The 26,831-nt window shown below is 39.4% G+C and overlaps 1 protein-coding gene across 8 annotated transcripts in view; it reads left to right on the forward strand.

Moving 5' to 3' along the window:
* LOC127071942 (uncharacterized) overlaps positions 1–26,831 on the forward strand; it is a 204,183-nt gene that overhangs the window by 148,491 nt on the left and 28,861 nt on the right. For all 8 annotated transcript variants that reach the window (XM_051011802.1, XM_051011803.1, XM_051011805.1 and 5 more), the window contains one exon: positions 15,279–15,357. In XM_051011802.1, the coding sequence (XP_050867759.1) occupies positions 15,279–15,357 (79 nt within the window). The remainder of the gene's footprint in view (positions 1–15,278; positions 15,358–26,831) is intronic.

The raw sequence follows: 26,831 nt of genomic DNA on the forward strand, positions 1-26,831 counted from the left end.
CCTATGCGTGCGCTCGATCTCTCTATAGGAGATAGAAAGGAATAGGAGAAAGAGAGAGAATAGGGTTAACGACCTCTGCCAGCGAGCAACTAGCTACCTACCTGCCTACCTTCCTGCCCGCCCGCCCGCCGTCCCGTCACCTACCTAACTGACTGACTGTTATACGGTGAGAAAATCGAATTGCCGTCGAGTCGAGTCGCTACATACAGCTTTGTGTCTAAATCAGGCTACCACCTTCGAAGTATGCGTTCACTGAGAAAAGAAGGAACGCGACTCTTGAGATTAATCGTTCGAGCGTCTGACTTGGATCTGTAAAAGGCCCCATGAGATGGGGTTACTTTGTACGGGTTCACTTTGATCTCTGCTTTGCTTTAAATCTCCACTAAAATAGATATTATCGGCGATTATTACTCGAAATAAACTAAACCGATCGTATTACTATCTCATTCTGATTTAATTAGTTAACTGATTGGATTATCCGAATGATTCTTAAATATTTCGTAGTAAATCGGTAACAGGAAATTAATTCTCCGAGAGAAAATTATTCGCGAGTGAACGGCAGATAGTTTTATAAAAATAAATCTTTCATTATTAATATCTTATGAATCTCGGTATTATTAATATTTTATGAGAAATAGATATTACATATAACATACATCAATATTTATTAATATTTCCTTCTCTACACGTATTAATCTTCGACATTTAAATAATAACAATCCTCTCGTTGCCCCGTCAATCGTCTCGACTATCTCACTCGATCGTCATAAAGATAAAAAATATCGACGATTAAATGAAATGAGAGGCAGCAAACGAGAACAAATGACGATCGGCATCGAATAAAAAGGATTATAAAGAAATGCAAGCCCTTCGTATATACTACTCGATTAGCTTTTCCACTTCTATTTCTTTTGGAATTGTCCTCGAGTTTTCGAGGGCGCGGTACGTACGCTCTAATTATGAACGGGAGAGCAAACACAATTTTCTCTATGTATGTGCTATGTGTGTATATACGTATTTCAGCGAGTAAAGTCGGCATAAAAGAAAGAGAGAGAGAGAAAGACGGTGGCTCGGTCAAATCTACCCCTTTTCAACTACTTCCACAAGGCTCGCTGCTGAATTAGCGAGGTAAACTTCAACGGTATGTGTATACGCGCCGAAGTAGCCGCGCTTTTCCACGTTAGAGGCGGTTAAGAGGCCGAGAAGGCCTTTAGCCGTGGCATTCACTAAACCGCGCTATCCCCACCATTCCTTCCTTCTTTCTTCTTTCCTTTCTTCCTTTCTCTCTTTCTCCCTCGCTCCACAGCGAAACAAATCTCCAGCGGTGCAGGAATAGGCTTTCTGGAATTACCTGGCTAATTAAAAACCTTCCGTGTCCATCGTGCGAGGTATTCTCTCTGTGTGTGTGTATGTGTGTGTATATACGTGTACCGCCATGCGGTCCCCTTTTCTCTTCTTTTCTTCTCCACCCTTTCCACTCTCCCCGCTCAATCTCTTCCTCCGAAAGCAGAAAACTCTTCTACTTCGTTTTTTATTTTTTTATTTTTTCTTCTTCTTTTTTGTCCTTTCCTCCCACATGAATATCCACATATGTATCTATACACGTCTGTATGGGTGTACGTTCATTTTATTCGTCCTCGTACCGGCGCCAAAGCGAGATAATCTACGACAAAAACGGGCGGCAAGACCAGAACAGATTTTTCTTTCGACGTGCTAAATCCTAGAGCGGCCACGGTGGCCTCTCGCTTGCCATCCTTCCAGCCGCGAAGGATTACGCATACTGCCTCGACTTTCGCGCTTTTTTTTTCCTCTCGCCGCGCCATCCTCGTATTATCCTATATTTTTTTTCTTAGATCTGTTCTGTCTTTAAAAATAAACTCATAGTCGTATTTTCTCTCTCTCTCTCTCTCTCTCTCTCTCTCTCTCTCTCTTTATATTTACGTGAAGTAATTTATAAATTTTTTATTGTTATATGTCGTGCAATTAAAATTAAATGCAAAATTCACATTGTGACTTTGAAATAAAAAAACTTCTATTCACGATATAAATGTAAGTCATAGAAATTTCTAATCATGTCCGTAGCCTTTTTCAAGAAGGGCTTTCTTCAAAAAATATACGAGCCAAATGTTTCTGGTAAACAAAATGTACACCGAATAAATTCCTTCACCAAGCCTGCCACCCATTCACCATCTTTTTTCCGTAGCTTAAAAAGCTTTTTGTAAGTATTATTACGCTTAAGTATTATTACGATTAAAGGCAACGTTCAAGCGAGACTCTTTCGTTGTCGAGCAGCAAAGAGTAATCTAAATGTCACTTGCTTGGTGTTACGCGAATCTATCTTGACTCTATCCATCTCTTTCTTGTTGTTGTCGTCGTCGTCGTCTTCGGAACGGACCGTTGCTCCGACGACTAGTAAGCTGACGTTAAATATAAATCACGAGGAAACTTTGAGAATCCTCGAGCACAGCCACATCAAGTTCACGAGTAATCCGAGCGAAAACCGGCTGGCGATGACCAAACAATGGAAGCTTTATCGGAATTGCTACGTGCCGTTTGAAATTCTCGCTCTCGGGTAATTTCGAACAAGTTTCTCTCTCTCTCTCTCTCTCTCTCTCTCTCTCTCTCACTCTGTTGCTCAACGACGATATAAGACCATGAGACGACTCTTCCTTTCTCTTTCTCCCTTTTCTATATTTCGATATCTGTCTATTCTATTACTAGCATACTGAAACTCTAAGAAACCTGTTAACCTTTCTCTTAGCCTTTGACTTTTCTCCGTATTATACAAAAGGATGTCCTTGGCTTATCGATTGACGATATTGAAGGACCTTTCATCTTTATCGTAAAAATCGAACTTTTTAATAAATCTTTATTATTAGAGCCTACGTTTGATTAACTTTAATATTGCGAATATGATCGGTTGTTATTAATAATAAGATTTATATTTTTTCTTTCCAAGATATTAAGTATTGTTTAAAGTAAGAAAGAGAGAGAGAGAAAGAGAGATCGTTCTAACTAGCTCGCAATTTCAAGTCAGGTATATACTCTGTGATCTACGTAAGAGCGAGAGAAAGAAAGCGAGACAGAAAGCCACAATGGAGATCGATGGAAAAGCCGTGGCATAATACAATAGGATGCATTGTATAGGGCATTGTATTCTAGTTTACGTCGATTTAATTATCTTCTCCTACATTCGCTACGGAGTTCGACTCTTACTTAATCCGAAGAAACCTCAACGTAATAATTGCAGTTACCGAGCTTGCAGCATATTCAAACTCTAAGAGACGAGTCACTAAGCGAGATTCGTTATTCTAAAATTTTTTCAAATAAATATCTGCTGTCTCAAGTACTTACTTACCCGTTACGTACCCGAGCGTAGAAGAGGACATATTACTTGTCAAGCTTCATAACAAAACTCATCTAAATGCGCATGATTCTTTTTGCCGAAGAATATCGACCGTAACGACAAGCAGAAAATAAACAATCTAACGATTTCGTTGAAAACATAGAAGAAAATGTATCGAGGTAGATCTCGTTGATCGTTACAAAAGCGAATAGAATACATTTGAAGGAAAGTACGATAAACGTAGGACTCGTGACATAACCAGCATATTCCTATTTTTAGTCGATTGCAAAGAGCCGAGTGATGAGACGAGACGCGAGATGACGCGTCTGGTAGAAAAATTCACCAAGGCAAATCTCATTGTCGTTGACGATCTCGCCGCCATCATTAAAGACAATATGTTGGAGAATCGCAAAGCCGATCGTTATCGCGAATAAAACTCGATCCAAGTGTCTCCTTTTAGTGCAACCGTCCTCAACCGCCTACCTCTATCGCCAGAGCTCAGAATCGTACATACGTTTTATTCGAGGCTCTTTAATCCTGCTCGTTCGTAACAAACGCACGTACGTACACACGAACGTACGAGAACTCGTAGCTCGTCGATTCTTTCGAGATCTCGCGGGACGCGACGTTACGCCGCTTAACGGCTACGCACCATAAAAGAAAAAAGAAAAAAAGAAAAATAGCTACGGGACTTATTTTGCCGTTTTTTCGCCTAGAATGGAACAGAGAGAAAGAGAGATTCTCGACCGTGAAAGTCGGAGTAAGAGAAACTTGTAGAGGGGAAAAAGATAGAGAGACAAAGATAGAGAGGGATATGGCTGTCTACCTCATCCGCAGACGGATTGACCAACGAACCCAGGCGAGCACACGAAGCATATAAAAGGACTCTACTCCGTTGGAATAGCTCGAAATGTGGCTGCCGTTCAATACAGTACGCTTGAATGCGCCGCTTTCAATAGCTCCTGCCACGGCTCTTGTACTCCATCCCTCTTTCTCTTTCTTCCTACCTATATTTCTATCTATCTATCTATCTATCTATCTGCCTATCTATCTATCTATCTCTTTTTAGTATCTAGTTCTGTGCCCACGCACTCTTATACAACTGGACACGCTTCTCTTTTCTTCTTTGTACACCGTGTACGATGAAGAGAAGAGGGAGGAGAGAAGTTAAGGGAAGAAAAATTAGTTTTGCCTGGCTCGATTCCTTGCTTTAAAATGCACTTTCATCGTCAAAGCGTTCTCTCTCTCTTTCTCTCTTTTGTGGTCAAGTATCTATCTATCCATCCATCTATCCACCTCTCCTTCCTTTTCATTGTGATAACTGCAAAAGCGTTTCTAAAAGTCGCAAGGTCGATCTACTCTCTTCGAGATTTCTTTCGTCCTATTCGATCAACGATCGACTTTCTCTAGTGATCTCTCTTAACGTATAGGAGTAGAAACTGAACCCTCTCTTGTATGTCGTAGAACTCTTAAAACCATGGCTAATTATTGGTAATATTTTATTAAATCGTTCAACGTTGCATCTCGCTAATCTCTTTGAATATATGCGTCCGTATAGATATATGTACCTACGTATTCGAGAATTCACTTTATCGAAGCGTTAACTAATTTCAATTTGACGAATGAATGGACGATTTGACGAGTATCGGACGAATTAATAACGAAAATGTCGCGCGATAAAAAAATGAACAAAGTTCGCACGACAGGATTTACTACATAGCGTTTTATTTGCTGGTGATCCCGTATCGTAAAATTTTCTTTTATATTGTTATTGATTTTCAATAGATCCCGAAGATACTTATTATTCTTTAAATCATTCAAATTTAATACATTCAAATTTCGAATTTAACAAAAGTTCATGCACCGCAGATAAGTTGATTCGTTGGCTACGAGATTAGCGTAATACGATTCCGCGTTAATGCGATGCCAAAGTCTTTCCTGAAATTACATCAGCGTGCGTTAAAAAGCGTTCGAGAGAAGCGACGTCCGTTGCTCTCTGCGTGTGCTTGCGTATGTGTGTGTGTGTGTGTGTGTATACGGGCAAAAAAATCGGTAATATCACTTTACGCCGTAAAACAGTATTTCAGAAACTTATACGAGGATGGAGCGAGAAAAATAGAAAAATAAAAAAAGAAAAAAAAAAAGTACAAACAGGAAGAACGAAAGGCGAGTTGCGCCAACTTTCCATGACTTCTTTTATTCCTAAGAGAAAAAGGCCGCATCCTCGACTGCTATCTCCTGTAGGATTGCCAAAAATACATTTCGAAATGCAATACTCGCTGTTTCAGCATCAAAAGTAGTTTTTAAAAACTACTCTTTCTTCTAATGATCTCGAAAGTAATGTAATAATTCGCTACTGAAAATACGAGGTAGGTACACGTAATTAAGAAACTTGAACCTGCTGGTGCGGTGGATCTAATAAAAAAGAAAGGAAAATCTTACTTGTATAGGACGAAAAGAAAAAAAGAAGGAGAAAAAAGATGAAACCGCAATTAGATATAATATTACATTTCTTGGGAAAAGAACATAATTTGTCGGCATGTATATTATTGAAAATTTGGATAAATTCACGATAGTCCTTATCGCGAATTAACGTTTTAAAACATTGAGTTTAAATACGAAAGAAACTCGTGGCCTTATCAGGCTTACGTTAGCGAGGATCGTTCGTAGGAACGTTTCCAAGACCCTCGAAAATTCGAAAGTTCGTTCACGTGCCGTGGCATATGGATGGAGTTGTACTCGCTAGGCTCCTCTTTGCGGAGGGTGGAAGAGAAATGAACTTTCCGTACCAGTCGGTCCGAGTCTCTCCTCTTCGATTAGCTCGGCGTTGCACGCACGCACTGGACTATTAGCTCGCGACACGACATCCTTCCCGTCTCTTTTCCCTACGCTTCCTTTTTCCACGAGACTTTACTTCCGCTTAATTACACCAGCCGTTATTTATAACCATCGTTGAAACTACCTTCTCTCTTTTTCTCTCTCTTAACTCACCTTATTTGGAACTTGTTACGAGACGAGCAACTTTCGTGTTCCTTAAAACACTGTAAGTATATTTTCACCGTAAGCTTATTTTATTTTTCACAAAATAAAATGCAACTACGATAAAATTCTCTACGTACAAGAACAATTGGATTTTGGTCAATATCGAAGAAATTAGAAGAAAATCTAAAGTTTTCGTTATTTACTTTTGAAAAAGTCGCTTTCGTAGCCAACAATTACTTTATCTATCCTCTACAAAAGAGGAAGAGGAGGTCAGGAGGGGCTTTTTACATAGAAAAGGTTGATGATAACAGGGAGAAGTTGCGGAGTGGTAACGATGCAAGCAGCCGTCGCATTCACACGCCTCTACGCTCGCTATAAGCCGATGTCGAGCGATAATCAGGTACAGTCGTAGGTCCGTGTCGTCGACGACCGACGTCTGCCATGTCGCGGCTCTACTCCCTGAACTTTCCTTGATATCGCTAGCCATGGAAACGCACGCGACGTTCCGACAGACTGGAATGAGAAAGAGAAGAAGAGAGAGAGAGAGAGAGTATATCGATGTCATCTTCAGTCCCAGCCCACCCTCGAGACCAAGCCATCCGGGTAGTCTTTTTGTTGTCCTCGAATAGTCGAAGCTTGACACAGACTACTACGAGATAACATCCATGGATTGTTCATTCAAGAGAGAGAAAGAGAGAGAGAGAGAGAGAGAGAGAGATCCATGTCTGTAGCCGGCAGAAACGATAATAGAATATGACGACGTTAGATGCATAATAATCAGCAACGCTTCTCGTTCCCGAAACTTTGTAATAAAACGAGCCTGCATTTGTATCTGACATCGTTCGTTGTCCTACCCAACAACCTTCTCTATCTCTCTCTTTTCACTTTTCGTCGTCGCGTTACACGACTACCTATAGTAGCTCTCTACCGAATAGTGATTCGAGACGGTCGGTGGTGGCAAGTAAAGTCTCCTTCGTAGTCCTCGGGTATTCGTTCAACGGATTACGCCAGTCGATACGACCAGCTTGGAAACGAGTTTGCAGTACCCAGCAGTAGCTCGTTCGAAAGCTTTCCTTATTTCTCCTACCAAACTCGTGTCATCCACTTTCGACGTGTAAACTCTAGAAACGTTTGTTATCTTTTAGTCAACGAGAGAATGAGAGAACGTCATCGGTTAAACTTCAAAACTGTATACACTTGCCAATTAGCATTTCGAAGACAATGGGGTTTGTTAATATACCTTTACGCCCGTATGGAAATTTCCTCGATACAAGCACATACTCGTTAGATCGACGACTTCGAGTAGTCTGTTAAAGGCAATCGTTGATACCTTTGCTCGTTCCAATGCAAGACGCAATGGGTAATTATCTGTACCGAGATTCGATAATAATTTGAATCAATTTCAATTACGAACACTTTGTCGTATTTGGGCATAAAGCAACGCAAAAGCGTACTTCTTCCTAAGCACTACTAAAGAATATTTTCTTATCGACGTAAAATATACTGGTCGAACTCAACTCTCCTTAGTTTGAACGAATATAGTTTAATGGGAATCATAGAGTCGATTATAAAAAGACTAAAATAACGCCATATCAGACCAGTTAAATAATGTTGTTTCGCTTTGGAGATAGCAGCAAGCTACAGCAATTAGCACTTTGGTTCGTTCGCGAGTCGATCGTTTCCAGAAAGAAGAGAATAATCTTCCTTGTTATGCGTCTATAAAATTAGGAACTACCGTGAAGAACAATTTCTATGTTCGAAAAGGTGCAACCATTATGCCAGCGATATTGCTGTTGTTTTCGAAGAGCAAATGGGAAGGTAAAGTTGTAAGAGAGCTGAGAGAGAGGGAGAGAGAGAGAAAGAGAAAGGGCAAGCTCTAGGAGCTTCATCGTTACAAGATTTAACGAGGAAACTGATCTCTCTCAAGCTCTTTATGTAATGTTCGACAGTTTCTTCATCCGTTCGTGCAAGCTTTTTCAAGCTTCAAAACCTATCTCTAGTTAAACCAAACAATAATTCGATATACGAATAAAAATTAATAACTTTGATAAACCTTAAATACTCACTTCGATCATATCGATTTCAAACAAAGGTTTCCTCTTTCTCCTTCTTTTTCTTTCTCTTTTCTCTTCCTACATAATAATTTATTCTTTCTTTCAACTTGAAAATTTCATCGTTCGATCCATTATAATTCTTTCATCGTTGCTGAGATTAAAAAAAAATATCAGTGTCAAGGAATAATAAAATTTTTATTGAACGTTTCAACAATGAAATCCTTGCCTGGAATTTGAAGACACGTGGAATTCTTTAATTAGGAGCCAGTTAGTAGGAGAATGTTCGATAATAAGAAAGACGCGTGCGCGTGAGCGCGCGAGAGAGAAAGAAAGAGAAATAAAGAGGGAAATAGAAAGAGAAATAGAGAGGATCTGGGATTGTCGGTAAACGAGCTTCGAAGCTTTATTATTCGGAAGAAAACGTCTGAGTTTAAAGGTACCGCGCAACGACCTTTGATCGTTGTTCGGTATGGCATTGGAAAAAGAGAGAAGTTTGAAAAAGAAAAGGTACGTCAATTTGCCTCAAAGGAATGCTTCGGTACGCGTACTAGACGAGTAATGGTTCTCGCTCGTGCTCTCTTTCTACTTTTGCATTCACGTCAAATAAGTCGTATTTCTGCGACAGCTCGACGAGAAAAACAGAATCGCACCGAGAGATTTCTCTTTGTTCTATCGAACACCGACTTGCCAACGCGGAAGTAATTAAGCGAGTCGTGATTTTTTTGCATTTGTGAATACTCCGAGAACAACCGATCGTTCTCCTATATAAACTTTATATACCGACTATTGGATAGAACGCATGCGTTTGCTTGTCTACCTTTAACGCTAAAGAGTCTTTTTTACATAAACAAGAATACTTTGCTTTTCCAATGGTAGTATCGCAAATGTTACCTTTATCGTTTCATTTTTAAATCGAAAAATATGTGAAACGTGTACATACATACATACATACATACATACATATATATGTATGTATGTATATATATTATATATATATACATATATATATATACAATATATATATATATATATATATATATATATATATATATATATTGTATATTTGAACCTATCAAGAACGAAACGATTTTTCAAAGTAGAATTAACTCTATTCAATTTCTTTTCGATCACAACTTGCTCCTATTTTCAAAAATAAATCCATTATCCCGTATAAATCCCTTGATGTGTTGGAAACACGTCAGGAAACTTTTTGATACGAAACTATCTATCTTTTGTAAAATAAGAAATAAAAGAAGAAAACGACTTTAGGATCTATTGCAAGAATGAAAAAAAAAAAGCAAGGAAAGAATTCGAAGCGATCGTAACCCACTTAGGTTGATCAGAAAATCGTGGAAAACAAAAGATACGTGATAAGAACGGTGAAATCCAAGAGAATATACCTATTATATCGACATACCAATAGAAGCCGAAAGAGAGATAGAGAGAGAAAGAGCACCTACGAGAAAATCTCTGAACGTTCTCGCGACGTAAATTGAATTTATCGTCTGACTCATTATCCATTCATGTTCGTCGGCAATGCCGAAAACTCGCTTTACGTTACTCTTCGCCCTCTTGTCTCGTCCTGTCGTCTCGCTTGCTAATCGCGAATTCGTTTCGCGAGAAATATAATTTGCACGACAATCTGTCGTACTCGACCGTTCGACTTGTCAATTTGAACGATTTTCATCCCTTTACAATAACGAATTCATCGTTCTCTTTATTATTTATTATCGTAAAATTAAACACACAACAACCAAATTAAACGATTGAACTAATCGTTAAGTTCATTCTAATTTAGAAATTACTCGTATAATTTCAAGCTTTTCAAGAGTGCCATGATATTTATTTAAAGAAGAGAGAAAAAGAGAAAGAGGGAAAGGGAGAGAAAGAAGGAGATAAAAATTGAAAAGCTTAGCTGGTACTTTTATAATACCGGGTTAGGCATTAACACATACATAGCTATATACGTGTATGGTTATCTCATATATGTATATATAGGGTGTCTCATTTATCTCGAAAAATTGGAATATCTCGTGAGAGACTGAAACCAAAATACTCTTTTTATAGATTTGTTTGGTATGAAGGGGCACATCATATAGTGCCAATTTCTTTTACAGATCAAATGGTGGAGGAAACGTCAAAGTCGAAACTACTTTTTTAAATGAAACTATGTTTTTCTTTCCATAATTGGATAACATTTGCGAAGAATTCAATGATGTGCCATATGAGGTTATTTGTTATTGTAAAATATTATAAATTATACTATAAATTTGTAAGTTCCTAAAGAATATAATTCCATATCGCAGATTACCGGCTGTTAGATTGCATGTTGTAAACAAAAGCTGAATTTATTATGAAATAAATTTCGTTTACTTAAGCCAGTAATTTCAGAAGCATAAAGAAGAGAGATAAGAAGTTACGTCCTTTGTTCAGAGCAGTATTATATTGCATTATGTTGTATTATACTGCATTACATTGTATTATATTGCATTATACTGTATTACATTGTATTATATTGTATTATAACGCAATTTATATGATTAAGTACGTAATTGTATAGTTATCAAATAAAATGTACTTATTATGTATTATTAATAAAAATAAAAATAAAAATGTTTAAGCTGAAAAGAAATCCGAAGAGTTCTCTATTAAATTCTATCATTATTCTTCTTATCCGAGTAATCAGTCCTTATATTATCAAAAAAGTGAATATTTTTCTCTCAAATTAAATTTTGTATATTACCATTTTGTATGCTAAAGGAGGTGGTATAATTTTGTGTGCTACCTTTTTTCGGATCATGTAATCCTGATACAGAATTCGATTTGCGGGGAGAAATTTTCGTTTCGTCTACAATTTGAAATTTTTCACAGGAGAACAACTTACCTGGAAGTGGCACGATTTTACGTGCCTCCTCTTCTCGCTTCATGTGATCCTGATACAAAATTCGATTCGTGGGAAAAATTTTTGTTTCAGCCACAATTTGAAATTCTTAAAAGAAGAATATAACTTACCTGGAAGTTGCATGATTTTGCGTATCACCTCTTCTTGTTTCATGCGATCGTGACACAAAATTAGATTTGCGGGAAAAAGTTTCGCTTTGTTCAGAATTTAAAATAGAAAGTCCAATTTTTTAGATATGGAAAATCATGGTAGGATTTAATGTAGAATATATCGAATTTCTTTCCACTTTAAACATTTTTTATTTTTATATTTATCAATAATATAATACATAATACAATACATAATTTTTTAATAATTATCAATTATTAAATATTTATTCAATTATATAAATAGCGCTATAATACAATATAATGCAATATAATACTTTAAACAAAAAACTATTGTTCTCAAATTATCTGATTAAGTAAGCGAAATTTATTAAAAAGTACCTGTGTTTATAACATGCAGGTCTAACAGCCGAGAACAGTGATACAGAATTTATACCTTTTAGGAACTCGTAGGTTTATAATAGTATTTCTAACAGTCATTTATAACAGTATTTTACAGTAATAAATGACCTCATATGCCACGTCATTGAATTCGTCTCCACAAATGCTATCGAACTATGAAAAGGAAGATATGTAGTTCAGTTCAAAAAAATGAATTTAGCTTTGAAATTTTCTCCGCTATTTGATCTGCAAAAAAAATTGGCATCATAAGAAGTGCCTCTTCGTATAAATTTTTTTGGTAAGCTGAGTACCTCACGAGATATTCCAATTTTTCGAGATAAACAGAACACGCTATACGTGTAATTTTATACGTATTTCTCTCTCTCGCTCTCGTTGAAAAGTCAACGACGAGAAACGGAGAAAAAACGCGAGGTGCACTATTTCGAATGGCGGTGAGGACGACTGGAAGAAGGGAAAATAGGAAAAGAGACTGGAATATTTAACCATGACCGGATGATAGCGGCCTCATTTGGTAAAACATTCGGCAAAGTTAAGCGCCTTTCGCTGGAACGTTCTGCACACTCCGGCTTTCGAAGATAAGAATTATCGGAAGTTTCTCTTTTCCTCTCTTTCTTTCGCCCTCGTTGGCTTGGCTTGCCAATTGGTTATGCAGTTAAGGAAAGTAGTTCCGATTTCTTGACGCAAACTCACACCGCCTTTTTGCCACGTTCGCTTTAGCCTTTCCCAACGAATTTCATTTCTACGCTCGGAATTGTCCTGATAAACGTACGGATTCGTTTTAACGAGCGTTTTATGAAGCCATAGTTGAAACTCGGCTTATCTGACGCGAGAACAGTTTTTTAAAAATTAGAGCGAAGGTAATGGTAGCTGTATCGCCTCTTCCCGATGACGATTGTTTACCATTACAAAGCTTCGACGCTCTCAGCTCGTTCTTCCTCGTAATAATTATTATCGATGAAAAGATAAATATATTTTATTAATTATAAATCCGTTGGTACACCTTCGATTTTCGAATGTAAACTATTACACGTTTAATTGTTAAGTAAAAGAGCTTTTAACATCATTGTATTCAACAACTAATTTATCGATCGACAAATGGCGTGTTAATAATTCATCGACTATTAAACAGTCAGCGATAGATTTTCCGTGATACTCGATTCGTATCGTCTCTACATTATTTAGGACATAATTGTATTATAACTCGTTCAGATTTATTGGCCGAATTAACTTTTAGTACGTACGAGTGTCATCGTCGAATCGTATCATTCAAGAGATAAATGTGTTTACCGAATTAACAATAATGAAAAGAATCGTTTCGTGAGTAGAGACGGTAATTCACGTACAACATGTCTGCTCGTAAAAACATCTCCCATCTCTTCGTCAACCTTGTCGTTCTTGTATAGCGTGTAAACATGCTCCTCTTTCCTATATCCACACAAGTACTCGCGATAATCGAGCTGACCTTTGAGGATATGGCCCTTCAAGTGTATACGCTTACACATTCTCTCCCTTCCTCTCTCTCTCTCTCTCTCTCTCTCTCTCTCTCGCTCTCTGAAATTTCGTGTGTACGACGTGTTTGGTTAGGTTACACGAAGGATAAGGGGGCCGGATGGAGGCGCGCGTTTTGCGGTCTCACCGCAGCGCGTAGCGTAGAGTCAGCCGAACGTTACTTACTCCGGAATTATGTTTGCCCAATGATGTCAGCTGAAAATCATTTCTACCGTGCTATGTACGTTCCTCTTACCCTATCTCTCCTTTTCTCTCTACCTCCTCTACGAGACTTGGTATATGATTAAAAGTTATTTCTAAATTAAACTTTCTTCCGTTCAATATAAATAAAAGGTCTCTTTATATTTTTGTGAAATTTATTTCCTCGTTTTCTAGTTTTTTTAGTTGTCCAATAAAACGACAACAGAGTTAAGGGCTTTCAATTAATTAACGTAAGTGACGAAAGCGAAGGTAAATAGTCTAGGTGAGGTCGAGTAAATGGTTCTCTCGAGACAATCTAGATTTTCGTCGTTCCATTATGGAAAAAGACGGATCGGCGATGAACAAAAACGAGTTTCGTGTATGCATACAGCGATAGAAAAAGGTACATTCAGAAGCTGTCCATTCTTCTTCTGATCAACGTTAAAACGTCAAACGTCCTCCTTCCTTCGGGAAGAAATGTCTAAATCGAGCTAGAAGCATGACAATTCGTTGATAGCGAACTTAGAAACCCGTGTCATTCATCGAACGAGACGCAAAGTTGAAACGATGGTAAATACGAATTCATTTGAAGTCAAACACGATAAGAGATCTATCTGTCTTTGGCGAGTATCAAGGAAAGAAAAAATTAGGTCAACGCTTGAGATCCTTAACTTTCAAAAATACCGTTTTACTTGGTATTTACCGCGTGAGGATCATAATCGATGATAGCCATAAAAGAGAATAAGATGGGAAAGAGGGAGGAGAGGACGATTTAATGAGGGAGATTGCATGAAAAGCGGATTTAAATGGATCAGCGTGTATATAGGTATACGTATTGTGTACAGGGTGTTCAAGATATTTTCACTCGAAATTTTCTAGCGTCCTCTACGAGGGAGGATAAAGAAACGATATTACGTATGCGTTTAACGATCTATCTTTACGATGGTATTTATTTGAGAGATATAATAAAAGTTATCGTTAAAAAAAGACGGTGAACGATTAGTCATTTGAGATATGCTCGAATGGCCAAACGATCTCGTCGTTTTTACGTGTAGAAGGGATCTTCATTCCTTTATCTTTAAAACTCTAAGTAAGAAATTTTAATCGGTAAAATCTGTATCACCCTTTATATACATATACCATACCTATACCTTCTCTGTCATTTATTTTTCTCGTGGGATACTCGCCACGGAAAAGGATATTCCGCTGACAGAATGGCTCAACCGTTCTGATCACTTGAGCGCATCCATTATCCACCTTAGTGGTATCTCCGCGAGGACGGTACACAATCGCGTTTCAAAGGGACGAAATTAATAACTGTTTGCAGAAACTCTCAAGCGCTCCTGTCGTCCTTGCACTTTATTAATTTGCCGGCCCGTACCGTTCGCGTTCTCCTACGCGAAGAAGAGTATTTCCACGTTATCGCGCTTCCTACGACACGTTATTTCATAATGAAATGAGAATCCGGTAAAACATCGTCTACGCCAACGGTAACGTCCTCCTCTTCTCGTAATAGTCGTGCTTCGGTCATTTGCGTCGGTTTTAAGGATCTCGCGCGCATTCGCACACACGTTCGTCGCAATGACGAAGAGAATTTTCAAACGTTCGAGATAACGTCAGCCGGTATTAATTACCCTCGCCATTATTCCATTTTCCATGTCTGACGCGTTACATAAGTATGAAAACGAGTTCTCTGTATAGTTCTCTATATCGATATACATGTAAACTAATTTTAAACTTCCCTCTATGGAACAAAATTCTATAGATCTCTCTTTCTCTCTCTCGTTTGCTTTCAGACGTCAATATGGTAGCCGAGCCGAAACCTCATCAGACCGGCCGAAAGCGTCAGAATGTTACCAAAACTGGGAACGATTGGTAAGTTTGACCGATCTTCATTTTTAATCATACTCGCTCGTTGAGAAATATTTTGACAACGCCGAGAGAAATTCTGAGGGATCGACGTGATACGATTTTCAAGGAGAATCGTTTGCCAAAAGAAAAACTAAACGGAGAGAAAACAGAGAGAAAGGAAACGATAGAGTCGCTCCGCTATACACGTTGCCATCTAGTCAGTAGGATCACGTGGATCCACAGCTTTGCGTCACGGAATCGAGAACTTTGTCACAGCCAGCGCATAAATCCTCTTCTCGCCTTTCGCGCGCGAGAGAGAGGAAGAGAGGGAGGGAGAAAAAAGTGGCCTTATCCGAGAATAAACCCACTCTCTTTCTTTCTTTTTGGTAACGAGAGCAGAACAGATCGTTGCGAAACAAACGCTAAACTCTCGGCTCGTTCGCGTCTCTCACGTCGTTAAGCTCTTCCACTTTCGACCGAAAGCCTCTCGCTGCCAACCGAAGACGTGTTTTACTGGAAATACGTGACCGTGAATGTAGGAGAGAACAAAACGACGTGTACGCTCTACGAAAGGCTCTCTTTATATGATACTACTCTGATTCTGATATCCGAGGCAAAGATTATATTTTCCCTTTCAAAATGATTTTTCAGCATTTTTTATACATATCGATAAGAAACGATCGAATAAGCTTCCTACGAATTAGCTCCATGAGTTTGCTTCATAAATTATCTTCCCGAATGATCATTGTTTTCTTTTTCCCTCTCTCTTTCTCTCTTGTACGTACGCAAATAATGTGCACATATGTGCATCGATGAATGCAGTCTTTTAAGCCGATCCTGATTCATCGATGTTTATTATTGATACGTTGGATAACGATAATGTTGACTCCGCGAAGCGTATTGACGCATTCCTCTACATAAATTTAATCCTTGGGAGATTAAACGGACGTTACGAGAACATTGTCATGCAGCCTGCTGTACTTTCCGTACCTCCGGAAAAGGACGCGAACCTTTCTTTACGCTAACACGTATAACGTTTCATATAATCCTGTTGACTTATTGACTAATTAATACGAGTTACTTGAAACGAAAAACGTAGAGCAACACGCGTCCCAAAGGGTTGAGAAGTCACAGTGAAACGTTGCAAGCAGTTAACACGTTGGTGACCTCTAATCAAAGCTTTATGAATTTACTACGCGACCGTAAAGTGGATCATCAAAATTACGAGGCTAAATCCCAGACGTTCTCGCGATATTAACGACTAAACAACTAAACTACGAGAGAATTAACTAAGGAATATGCAATATATTTAGCGAGGGGAGTTAGAATACGAGGATCTACTTTTCTTCGGTCGTTTCATCTTCTGAATTCGATCTATTTTATCTTCGTTATCTGTTAGGAAAATCATTGTTCCTCGCTAGAAAATTTTCTTACTTTTCTTATTTTTTATCGATACGCCCTAAATCGAAGTTCGCTCGTTCGCAACAGCGTTCGATATCCAGCTTTCTTCCTCTCTATCTCTATTACACCATAAGATCGAGGAAATAAGGTGACCCTCCTCGTCTCCCCGCACGTCCATGTATTCCGAGCGATTCGCAAAAGCACCGGCCAGCTTTATACCGTCGCGTCATTTAATACCGAGGCATCTCGGGACACACAACCGCCGTTTGAATTGTCTTCTGCTCGGTACGAGAACGAGGAAAGCACTTGACGGTAAAATCGCCACACGGGCTATTGTGTTCGTCATTGCCGTGTGCGAAGATAGAGTGAGGGAGAGAGAGAACAAGCATATGCAAGGAAGCTTAGAAGACCCATACTGGTATATGGCTCGCAATCCACGTATACACGTGTGTATGTACAATACAATACGTATTGAATATCCACGCGATCTCGACGCGCTTGCGCGTGTGTCTGATAGTCGAACACGTAGGTATCTAGGAAATAACTGCACGTCCGAGGCATCATGAAATTCGTAGCTAGCCCGGAGCTTCGAGTGGTACGTGGGTGAAAAAGGGATGGACCTACCGGAGAAAAAGGAGAAGGATGAAGGAAGAAAGATCGAATAAAACTTTTGCACTCCCTCGTGGTATTCGTCCTGAAAATACTCCATCCTTCGACGTTAAAGCGAGACCAAGCGGGATACGCGTTCGTTTCGTACCGTTAAACGACGTTCCATCTCGCCTATCCTTGCTTTTATTCGAAACGGCACACGTTCTATCAAATACTTTCCTTTTCTACTTTCAAACTTGGTGTTCGTCGATACATCGAGTTATATCACTTGAACGCGTTCACTTACTATCGTATTAGAAAACGAATTTCATGGAAATTTACGATAATCGAGAAAGTTATCGTAACTCCGACAGCAACGTGGATCGTTCGTCGCAAATTAATTAATTATGAAAGAAATTTTAAGAATTTCCCTTGGAAAGTGTCAACTCGATGCACATAGAATCGTAACGAGATAGAAGCCATTTCTAACGTGAATATATCTGCCATCCTAGATTTTACGATAATATGCATTTCTTTGAATACACTCTCTCGCTCGTAAACGGTCGGAGGCGGCGCGATAGCGAACCATTTCGTCTTACTCGACTCGTCTGCTTACTACTCGCAGTAGTAAAACCGACGATACGCGAGGAGCCAGTGATGTAGCTCGATATCGAGCAGATCCGATGTCTCCTTGTTTCCTACTCTTTCGTCATTTACGCGCTTCTTTTTTTTACTCGTTATTCTTTTCTTTCTTTCCTTTTTATCTTTCTTTTCTTTTTTTTTTTTTTTTACTATTAACAGACAATAATATCGAAGGAATTTTTCATCGAATGGACAAAAATAAAGTAAAGAAGCAAAGTTGACATTTTCTTTCTTTTTCCGAATATAAAAAAAGAGAGAGACGGAAAGAGAGGAACTAGGAGGCGGAAAACATATCTTCCAGCGGCTGATGCATTATCCGTAAGATGTCTGCGACAGATAGCATCGTGGGAAACGTCGATACCCTTTTTGCGAGCAAGTTCTTCACACCTTTTTTACTCTTTCAATTCTCTCTCTCTCTCTCTCTCTCTCTCTCTCTCTCTCTCCCCCTCTCTTCCTCTCCTTCTTTTCTCTTCGGCTCTCCGTACTCGTCATCCTACCTCATCCTCCTCCTCCTATTCCCATTTCGTCATTCTCGTCTTCTCTTCGACTGCCTATCAGCCTTCCCGCCCGCTGAGAAAGCAGTTTCGCAACGATTTTCAGAACTACGGCCGCTCAAAGCTTCCTACCTTTCATCCCGTCTTCCAGGTGATTTTCGTCGTTGTAATTTTCTACGGTTGGTCCGACGAGCGCGAAGTATTTCTACGGTAAAAAGAAGAAGGTGGTTCCACTTTTTACGGAAGAAAGTAATTTGAAAAACTGAAAAACGACAATATTTCGTTTCGAAAGCTCGTCCTAGTAAAATATGATCGATTAACGTATAAACATATATTGATTCGAAGAACGAATAACCATCAATCTCGATTTCATTTCTCTCATTCGCTCGGTCGTTACTCGTCGATGAAGATTGTAAAATAAAGGGAAATTTCCTTGACCGTACGAGCAACTAGATATAGGCACGTATATATTTTCATTTCAACCTCGAGCGAACGCAAATACCAACAGACGCGTTTTATCTGGCAAACTCGATTCCAGTCGAAGATGCAAATGCCGTTCGCCGCTTTACGGCAAATAAATTTGCATATTAAGCGCAATATTTTAATGCGTATGCGTGTCCGCAGCATAACGGATGGGGAACATTTAAAAATTATACTTGCAAAGAGGATAGGTAGTTTGGGGAGGGGAGAGAGAGAAAGAGAAAGAGAGAGAGAGAGAGGGTGAGGCGTGGACATAATTAACGTCACTGGCACGCACCATTATCCAGCTGGCACTCTGTTGCGCACGGTCCTTGCCGAATCTACTGGCCGATTCAAAAGTTCTTTCTTTAAAAGCACCTCGGCGTCGGAGATATTAAAAACGTAGATGCGTACGAACGACCGAACGAATGAATTTCTTTCGTTCGATTCAACATTAATCGATCAGTCTCGAAAATGAGAAAGAATGAGATACCGGAGGAGTGCATGTATATTGGCACTCTGGGACGATCAACAAAACGATCGGTTGCCAGTATAATAGCCAAGGGATTAATATTTCAGGTGGGTCAGAAACGATCCTACCGTTCATCGGCGGTCGTGCCTAGGGGACTCGATAATCTCCACTAATGCTCTTGACCTAGAACTAACGAAGGTAGGCGCGAGTAATATGGCCAATGGTATAGGTATTTTAGTACGGTCGGCTTTCTCCCCCGAGACAAAACTAATGCCTTAACCGGACCACTTTCCTTTCCGGTAGGCGAGCACATCCACCTCTCCCCTTTCTCCGTTCTCCTTTACGGTACTCGTCTTCTTCCCGTCAGTGCTGAAAACACTCTGATACGATGTAAACCGGCGCATCGCGTTTTCCTCTTCGTCCTCCGCATCTACTCCACTGTTACTCTTTATCTCTCATCTTATTTCGCTGTACAACGGGGAAGCTGTTAAACGACGCGCACAAAAAGCTATTCGTGCTTTGGAAGATTCAAAAGGAAGGAACGTGAACGCGAAGAAAGAATTCGCGAGGAAGGCGAAGAGCAAGCTTAATTGCTCTTCGTGAACAACCTTCCTCGTTCTTATCCACTAAACGATTCTGTTCTCGCGTCCCTACGCTCGCTGACTTTTTCTTTCGACTGTTCGAGATGGGAAAGTGGATCGTAAAAGATGTTAACAAGAGCACGGATATGATCTTAATTGCTCCTTATCGTGAATACTTTATGATCCTGATTTAAACAAGACAAATTGAGACTCTCCAAATAAACATAGTAATCATTAACAATAACAATGAATTCGCGCGCAAGAATAGACACGACCCAATCCATTTATTCCATTTACAAGATACACACATACGTTAGATTAATTTATATGAACGACGGATAAGAATAATTAACGGCTACAGATAGTTGCTTCGAAAGCAGAGCGTATCGATTTGGGAAAGGTGTTTGGAACACCTAGTATCAATGCTGACTAATATTCCTCCCCTCTCATCGTATCCTCCTTGGAGCAGCTCAGACTATAAAAGACTACAGTCCCTTGCTCGTTGAATGGCTTAAGGTAAAGAGAGAGAGAGAGAGAGAGAGAGAAGTATATTAATATACCAATCGTATTTCGAAACTTGCCACTATGTTTCCTTCTCTTTCCTGGAAACAAAATCCCTTAATTGGTTTACTTTCTCCTAAGCAAGAATCGATACTTATGTGGTAATCGTGTCTACTCAATGACGAGAGTATTACGTATACATACATACATATATATATATAGTATTTTTTCTTCTCTTTTTCTTTTCGACTGCGTCAATTGATTGTTGGATGCTTATAGATATTAGTGTGATGAGACGAAACTCGATAGTAAATGCAATTCCATTTAAAGTAAATCGATCAAAGTGGATCACCATGTATATTTAAGTTCATCCTGTGACGTACTTCCTATCAGTTCCGATGCGGTATAAATAGATGGTTACAAACTAAATCTCAAACTATCGATCATCGTGAAGTTAAATGATGAATCCTTTTTCTAGAAGGATTGCCAAGATATTTTGAAGTTTGACTAGACATTTTTGTAACAACCTGTACAACCTACTAACTCTTCTGTTACTCTCTCTCTCCCTCTCTCTTTCTACCTTCCTCCCTCCCTCCCCCCCTCGCTCTCTCTCTCTCTCTTTCTCTTTCTCTCTTTACGCTCAGTTATACTTTCATCCTAACGCATACACTCGCATAGCAGACATAAATATTAATAAGCAAGCGGTGAAATTCACGCTTATCGTGCCACCGTGAAGATTTACATGAGATAACACGACTTTCCTTTTGAGAAGCGAGTGTGTAAGTTCACGAGCGTGTACACGTAGAGAGTTGCTGGCTAACGTGCGTGTTTCCAGCAGGAAACACGTCAACATTTACATATACCGGCGGATAAGCGAACTAGGAGGATCGTTTAGCAGTCTCAACTTTTCTATCGCCGTTGATATCACGCAAGCTTTATTACCACTCTCTTCCTCCCACTGATTCCTTTCAGATTAGAAACATCGAAATTATACGTTTCGACGTTTCTACACAAGAACGTCCGAGAAAGTTTTCTCGATCGAAGAATATTATCATATTTGATTTATATTAACCGAATTTAAATGTCGTTATAAATGGGACACGTTACAAAACGCTACGATTATAAATATGAAACATTGCTCGAATGAGGAAAGATTAGAAAGAATTTGGATTCTATGCAAAATTATACGCAGCGAAACAGTATCGAGATTAAATCAAACGCGATATGAAATATACGATCGAATGCGATTAAAATTAGGATATCATAGGGAATGAGAATTTGACTCGATAGGAGAACGCTCGAGGATCGAACGTAGTTATAACGAGATCACGCGCTAACGATACAATTTTAATTAAATGACCATAGCTATCTCGAGGACTAATCGCAAGCACGCACGCGGACACATCTTCGCAATAAGCGAGTAGAAAATTTCATGGCGAGAACGCGTTCTCCTCTTCTCGTGGATTTGCGTATTGCGTTTATAACGAGTCGCGTTAAGCACGGTTAATCGCAAGGTGAGGCGATAATTAAACGAACCGATATACGGTCCGAGTAATATCTAATTTCACGGTAGGAACGGCGAGGAGATATGTATGCGCGTACAGTGACGCGCGCTCACGCGTTCACACACACACACACATGCACGATCATTCCTTCTCCCTGCTATTCATATCCCGAATACGCGTAGCTCGATAACATTCGGTCCACCACAAACCGCAGCATAACTCGGTAGGCCCCGACTATGTGTTAAACAACATTGATTAGTGACACGCGTACAGTTAATATTACGTTAAATTTAATATCATCACTTTCCTATATCATTTGCTATAGTTTGGTAACGGGATCTCATAAGAACATACGTCGAACAATAACGTTAAAAAGCTTCCGTTTTTAATTTTGTATAGTATAATATTTATAACAAGCATGGATAAATGTCAATGAAGAATTCAATGAATGTTTTATCGAAAACTTTTTTAAAAAGGACTAAATGTGTAATTAATTGTTGTTAAAATTGTGATACAATGTGTGTCACACCCGAATATTTTTGTCAGCCGTTGCAGAGATATAGATTTATTCTCAGAATGTGGGTCTGCAATAAATAATGAAAAGGTGTATTTTCGATATGTAGCCTACCTGTAGAAAGATCGTTGGCCTAAATAAATTCTTAGAATTCAACTCGTCGTGTCAATTGCAAACAGATGCGTTTTTAACAGCTGTCGCGTAAAGGTATCTCTGACCTAAATAAATTCTTAGTATTCGGTTCGACATTGAACACTCGTTCGTTCGTTCGAAATTAAAGCCAAAGTATCGATCGGCGATTTATCAAAAGGTGTATCTTTCAAACGAGAGATAGTAGTAGAAAATCCCAACTAAAATCCTTTCAAAGTGAAAAATCTTCTCTACGCCATTATCTATTTATAAATATGTCCATTTTAATCATTTCAAATTCAAGATTTAATTAATCATCTACACAAATAATACTCCCGAGATTCTGCTTTAATTATTACCAATGGATATTCATCGATGACTTTCACGGCAGTCAACGCGTTAAACAATGTTCATCAGTCGTATATGTACGTATAATTAATGTCAAACATTACATTTTCCATACCATCGCTCTATTTCGTTTATTATTTGGAATCTCCTGTATCGAGAATAAAGGATTAACAACTTTATAACATTACCGTCCATTTATCCGGCATAATTAATTTATTTTCATTATATTATTAATAACGATCGTTGACCAATGTATGGAATCAGGATATTATACGCAACATTTGTGCCCTTTTTAAAATCATTATGAAAACAAATATCAAATTCTCTTGATATAGAAAATTATTCATCGAGTTTTTTCCTCGAGATAGAAGAATTTGAAAACGTTTAACGAAACGTAGACATCTTCATAGACCATCGAATATCGCTCGAGCAATCACTCGAGCGAAAAGCAATTTAATCGCGTTTTAACAGCATCCTCGGCCAGGGTAGGATAGGGGAACGTTTCGAGGAGGGACTTGCCGTGCCCTCTGCCCGTAAACCTCATGAACAAAGACACGTGTCGATCGTTTCAAGAGCGCGTCCATCGAAGAGGAACGCGGAGGTAGCTAAAGGGAGAGAGAGAAGAGAGAGAGAGAGAGAGAGAGAGAGAGAGAGAGAGAAGTCCACATAGATGCTTCGAGCCTCCTCTCAATAATCACATAATTGAACGTTAACGATACCGAAATGTTGATAGAACTCGCTCGACTGGTCTGCAAATATGCTCTTCGGTGTTTCGCTAGGGGCTCGTAGGGAGAGAGACAGAGATCCATAGTTGTCCATGACGAGAGAGAAATAGAAAGCTGTTTGTGCTCGCGTGGCCTGTCTAGTAGGACTCGAAGGTAGTACCACGCGAACATCCTCGTCTTCTCCGTCTCGTTCAATCGGCAATAAAACCTTGTCCGCGATCACGGCCGGATCCTATATCTATTCCATACCTATTACAAAGATGCTCCGTATTTTTAAACTTCCTTTTTCATACTAGACTTTTGCTCTCGTAAAAAATAAACTCCATCCTATATTTCTTTCGTTCCCCATCTCTTCCTTTTCAGGAAAAAGGTCCGAAAGATGCATCGGCGATCGAGAAGAAAATTCGATTTTCCACGTCGTGTTTGTGTTTGCGTTTCATGAACATCTATGGAGGAGAGAGAGAAAGAGAGAGACTCGATTCGATGAGAGTTCCTTCTCAGCTATGAAAAGGAAATACGCGAACGAGATATAAGCGACATTTTCGTTGGAAATTTGTTGGCTCTAAGGTCGCTTGCAGAAAGAGAAGGACAGAAAAAGGGAGAGAGGGAAAGAGGCATTATATTTAGCTAGCATAGAGATTTCGCAGATAGTACGTCAGTCTGTGAACGCGAACGACGATTAAATCTCGGCTTCCTTCTCGGTTTACTTAATTCCTTTTGATTCTTGATAAGAAGAGAATCGAGCGATTCAGTTTTCGTCGGACGGAGAGGCGACGCGTTTCAATAAAGGAATGTCTTTTGTCTCGTCGATGTTATTTTCTGCAGGATGGAGAGAGAATCGCGGTCATCGACCGTGCACGTTTAATTAATATGATAATGGAAGTATCTAAAGTAATTGACAATACATATATATACACACATATATAACCGTTTTATCTTGCGCGCTTATATATATAATATATTATAGGTAAAACAGTTGATTTTTCATTTTTTTCCCAAGTTTAATCGATCCATTATATGTTTGTAGTGTGCGAGTACAAAAACCAACTGGCATATAAAAAATAACACACGGTTTATAATCTTGATCTTTCAAGAACGATTTCTCTTCGATTCGACGGCTCGAGCAATCTCACCAAAGAGTTAATTTTCCGCTTGGCGGTTTCGTTAGTGTGTACACGTGCAACGTGCGAGAAGTAGTTTCTCCTGTGGCAGCCGCGTCAATATTGTCCGACGTACGTCAGTTTCTACGAATTCGCGCGTGGCATCGCCTAGGGATTTCGACTTGGAAACGGTACCGGATTGATGAATACTCAGCGATAATTGCGCTCGTGCTTCTATCTCGCGAAAGCGAAATAGAAGGTGGACGTGGATACTTGGATATGCATGAACTTCGAACTCTCGAAAATTGCATTCTCCTCGATGAAGATCCAGCTGTAAAATTTGCAAAAAGAGGAAAAAAGCGAGAACTCGTTTATTATTATCTTATCGTTATCGATAACGTTCATTTAGGTACCGTCTATAATTACGTCGATAATTGCTGCTACGAGCGTAAGAAACTTCTCAAGTCCCCCGTATTTAGATATTAAGGTTCTTTGTCGTAGACGTGTACGATCGTGTTATCTATCATAGAGGCTTGAACAACTTTCTTTCCGATAGATGGTCGATCATAACTAGCAGCAAAGTATGAAACGTTGCCTATTATAGGGATTTAGAAAACGTTTCTTTACGATATATGATCCTTGCGATCGTAACTATCAGCGGAATGTCTACTCCTACTGTAATTACGTAGCAGCATAAATCGTTTTATCCGAACGATTCTAGATCGATTCGAAAAAAACGCACAGTTACGCAAACGCGTTTTATTATGCGTTTCTACCTCCTTCCCCAATACCAAAGAACGATGATTTATCCACGTGACAGAATAAACACGACGGAGTTTGAGAGAACGAAGAAAAGTATTTTGTATCGAGTATCATCGAGGCGTGTGCGAGAGAGACGCGCGTCGCGAAAATATTCCAAGTGCGTTTCCGGCGTGTATAAGAGAGAAACGTATATGGCATTCGAAGCAATTTTAGGATATCCAGAGGATTTCTAGCGTTATCTCCGGTTTTCACGCTTCAAACAGGGTACGTGTCGCGAAAGCAAAAGACGTTTAACGAAGTTGGGGGGAGGAGTGAAATAAGTGAGAGAAAGGGTGGTATAACTGGCGAATTTCTAACGTCTTGTCTACCGAGATTAGTATTGCTATTCTCGAAATCAAATTGGGAAAGGATGAAAAATCATTTGGAACGATAAAAACCGCAGGATATTAATGAGATGAGGAGAGGGGGGAGGGAAGAGAGAGCAAAAAAGAAGAAAAAAGAACGCGATAAATACTTTTTCAATTAAACGCCCGGTAAGAAGTCCAAAAAGAAAGCAGTCACGATCCTTTGGATTAATCGCTCGCGATCAAGAAGAAAAAGAAGAGGAAACAAAGATGTGAGAGGCTCAAGGTTAGCCCCGAAGGTAACTTCAAAATCCGGATCCCTTCCTAATTAAATTCGAATCCTACTTTTCTCGAGGCAAGAAGGCGAATGCATACACACAGACGCGCACAGTCCAAATAAAGGAACAAAGGGTCAATAATGGTACACGTATTTAGTGTAAGACAAGTGTGTCGAAGGTACGGAAAGAAGAGAAAAACTATGACATAGGAGTAGAAGAAAGAGAGAGAGAGGAAGAGAGAAAATTGACCTTCTCAGTCAACTTCTCTTCTTTCCGAATCACTACCAATATCACCACAAACTGTTTTCCGAAGGAAACGCGATCAGCAACGAAAAGTTCTTTCCTTCTCCATTTGAGCGTTGCGTGCCCCGCAGGAATCACAGGATATACCGTAACAGGGGAGTAGAAGAGGATAGGACTAGGAGGGCGGTATTCAGACGGGAATGACGATGCCTGGATTAGCCCAGAGGCACGTGCTGTGGACACCATTCTCCACTTCGCTTGAGTGCTCGAAAATCACGTTCGCGCTGAACTCAGCTAGAAAACATCGATTCGCGCATCCTTCTCACTTTCTCTCTCTCTCTCTCTCTCTCTCTCTCTCTCTCTCTTGCACGCATATTGTATACAGTATAGGTCTATGTCATGTACAGGGTGA

The sequence above is a fragment of the Vespula vulgaris genome, chromosome 24 (genome assembly GCF_905475345.1).
Source record: "Vespula vulgaris chromosome 24, iyVesVulg1.1, whole genome shotgun sequence".
NCBI lineage: Eukaryota > Metazoa > Arthropoda > Insecta > Hymenoptera > Vespidae > Vespula > Vespula vulgaris.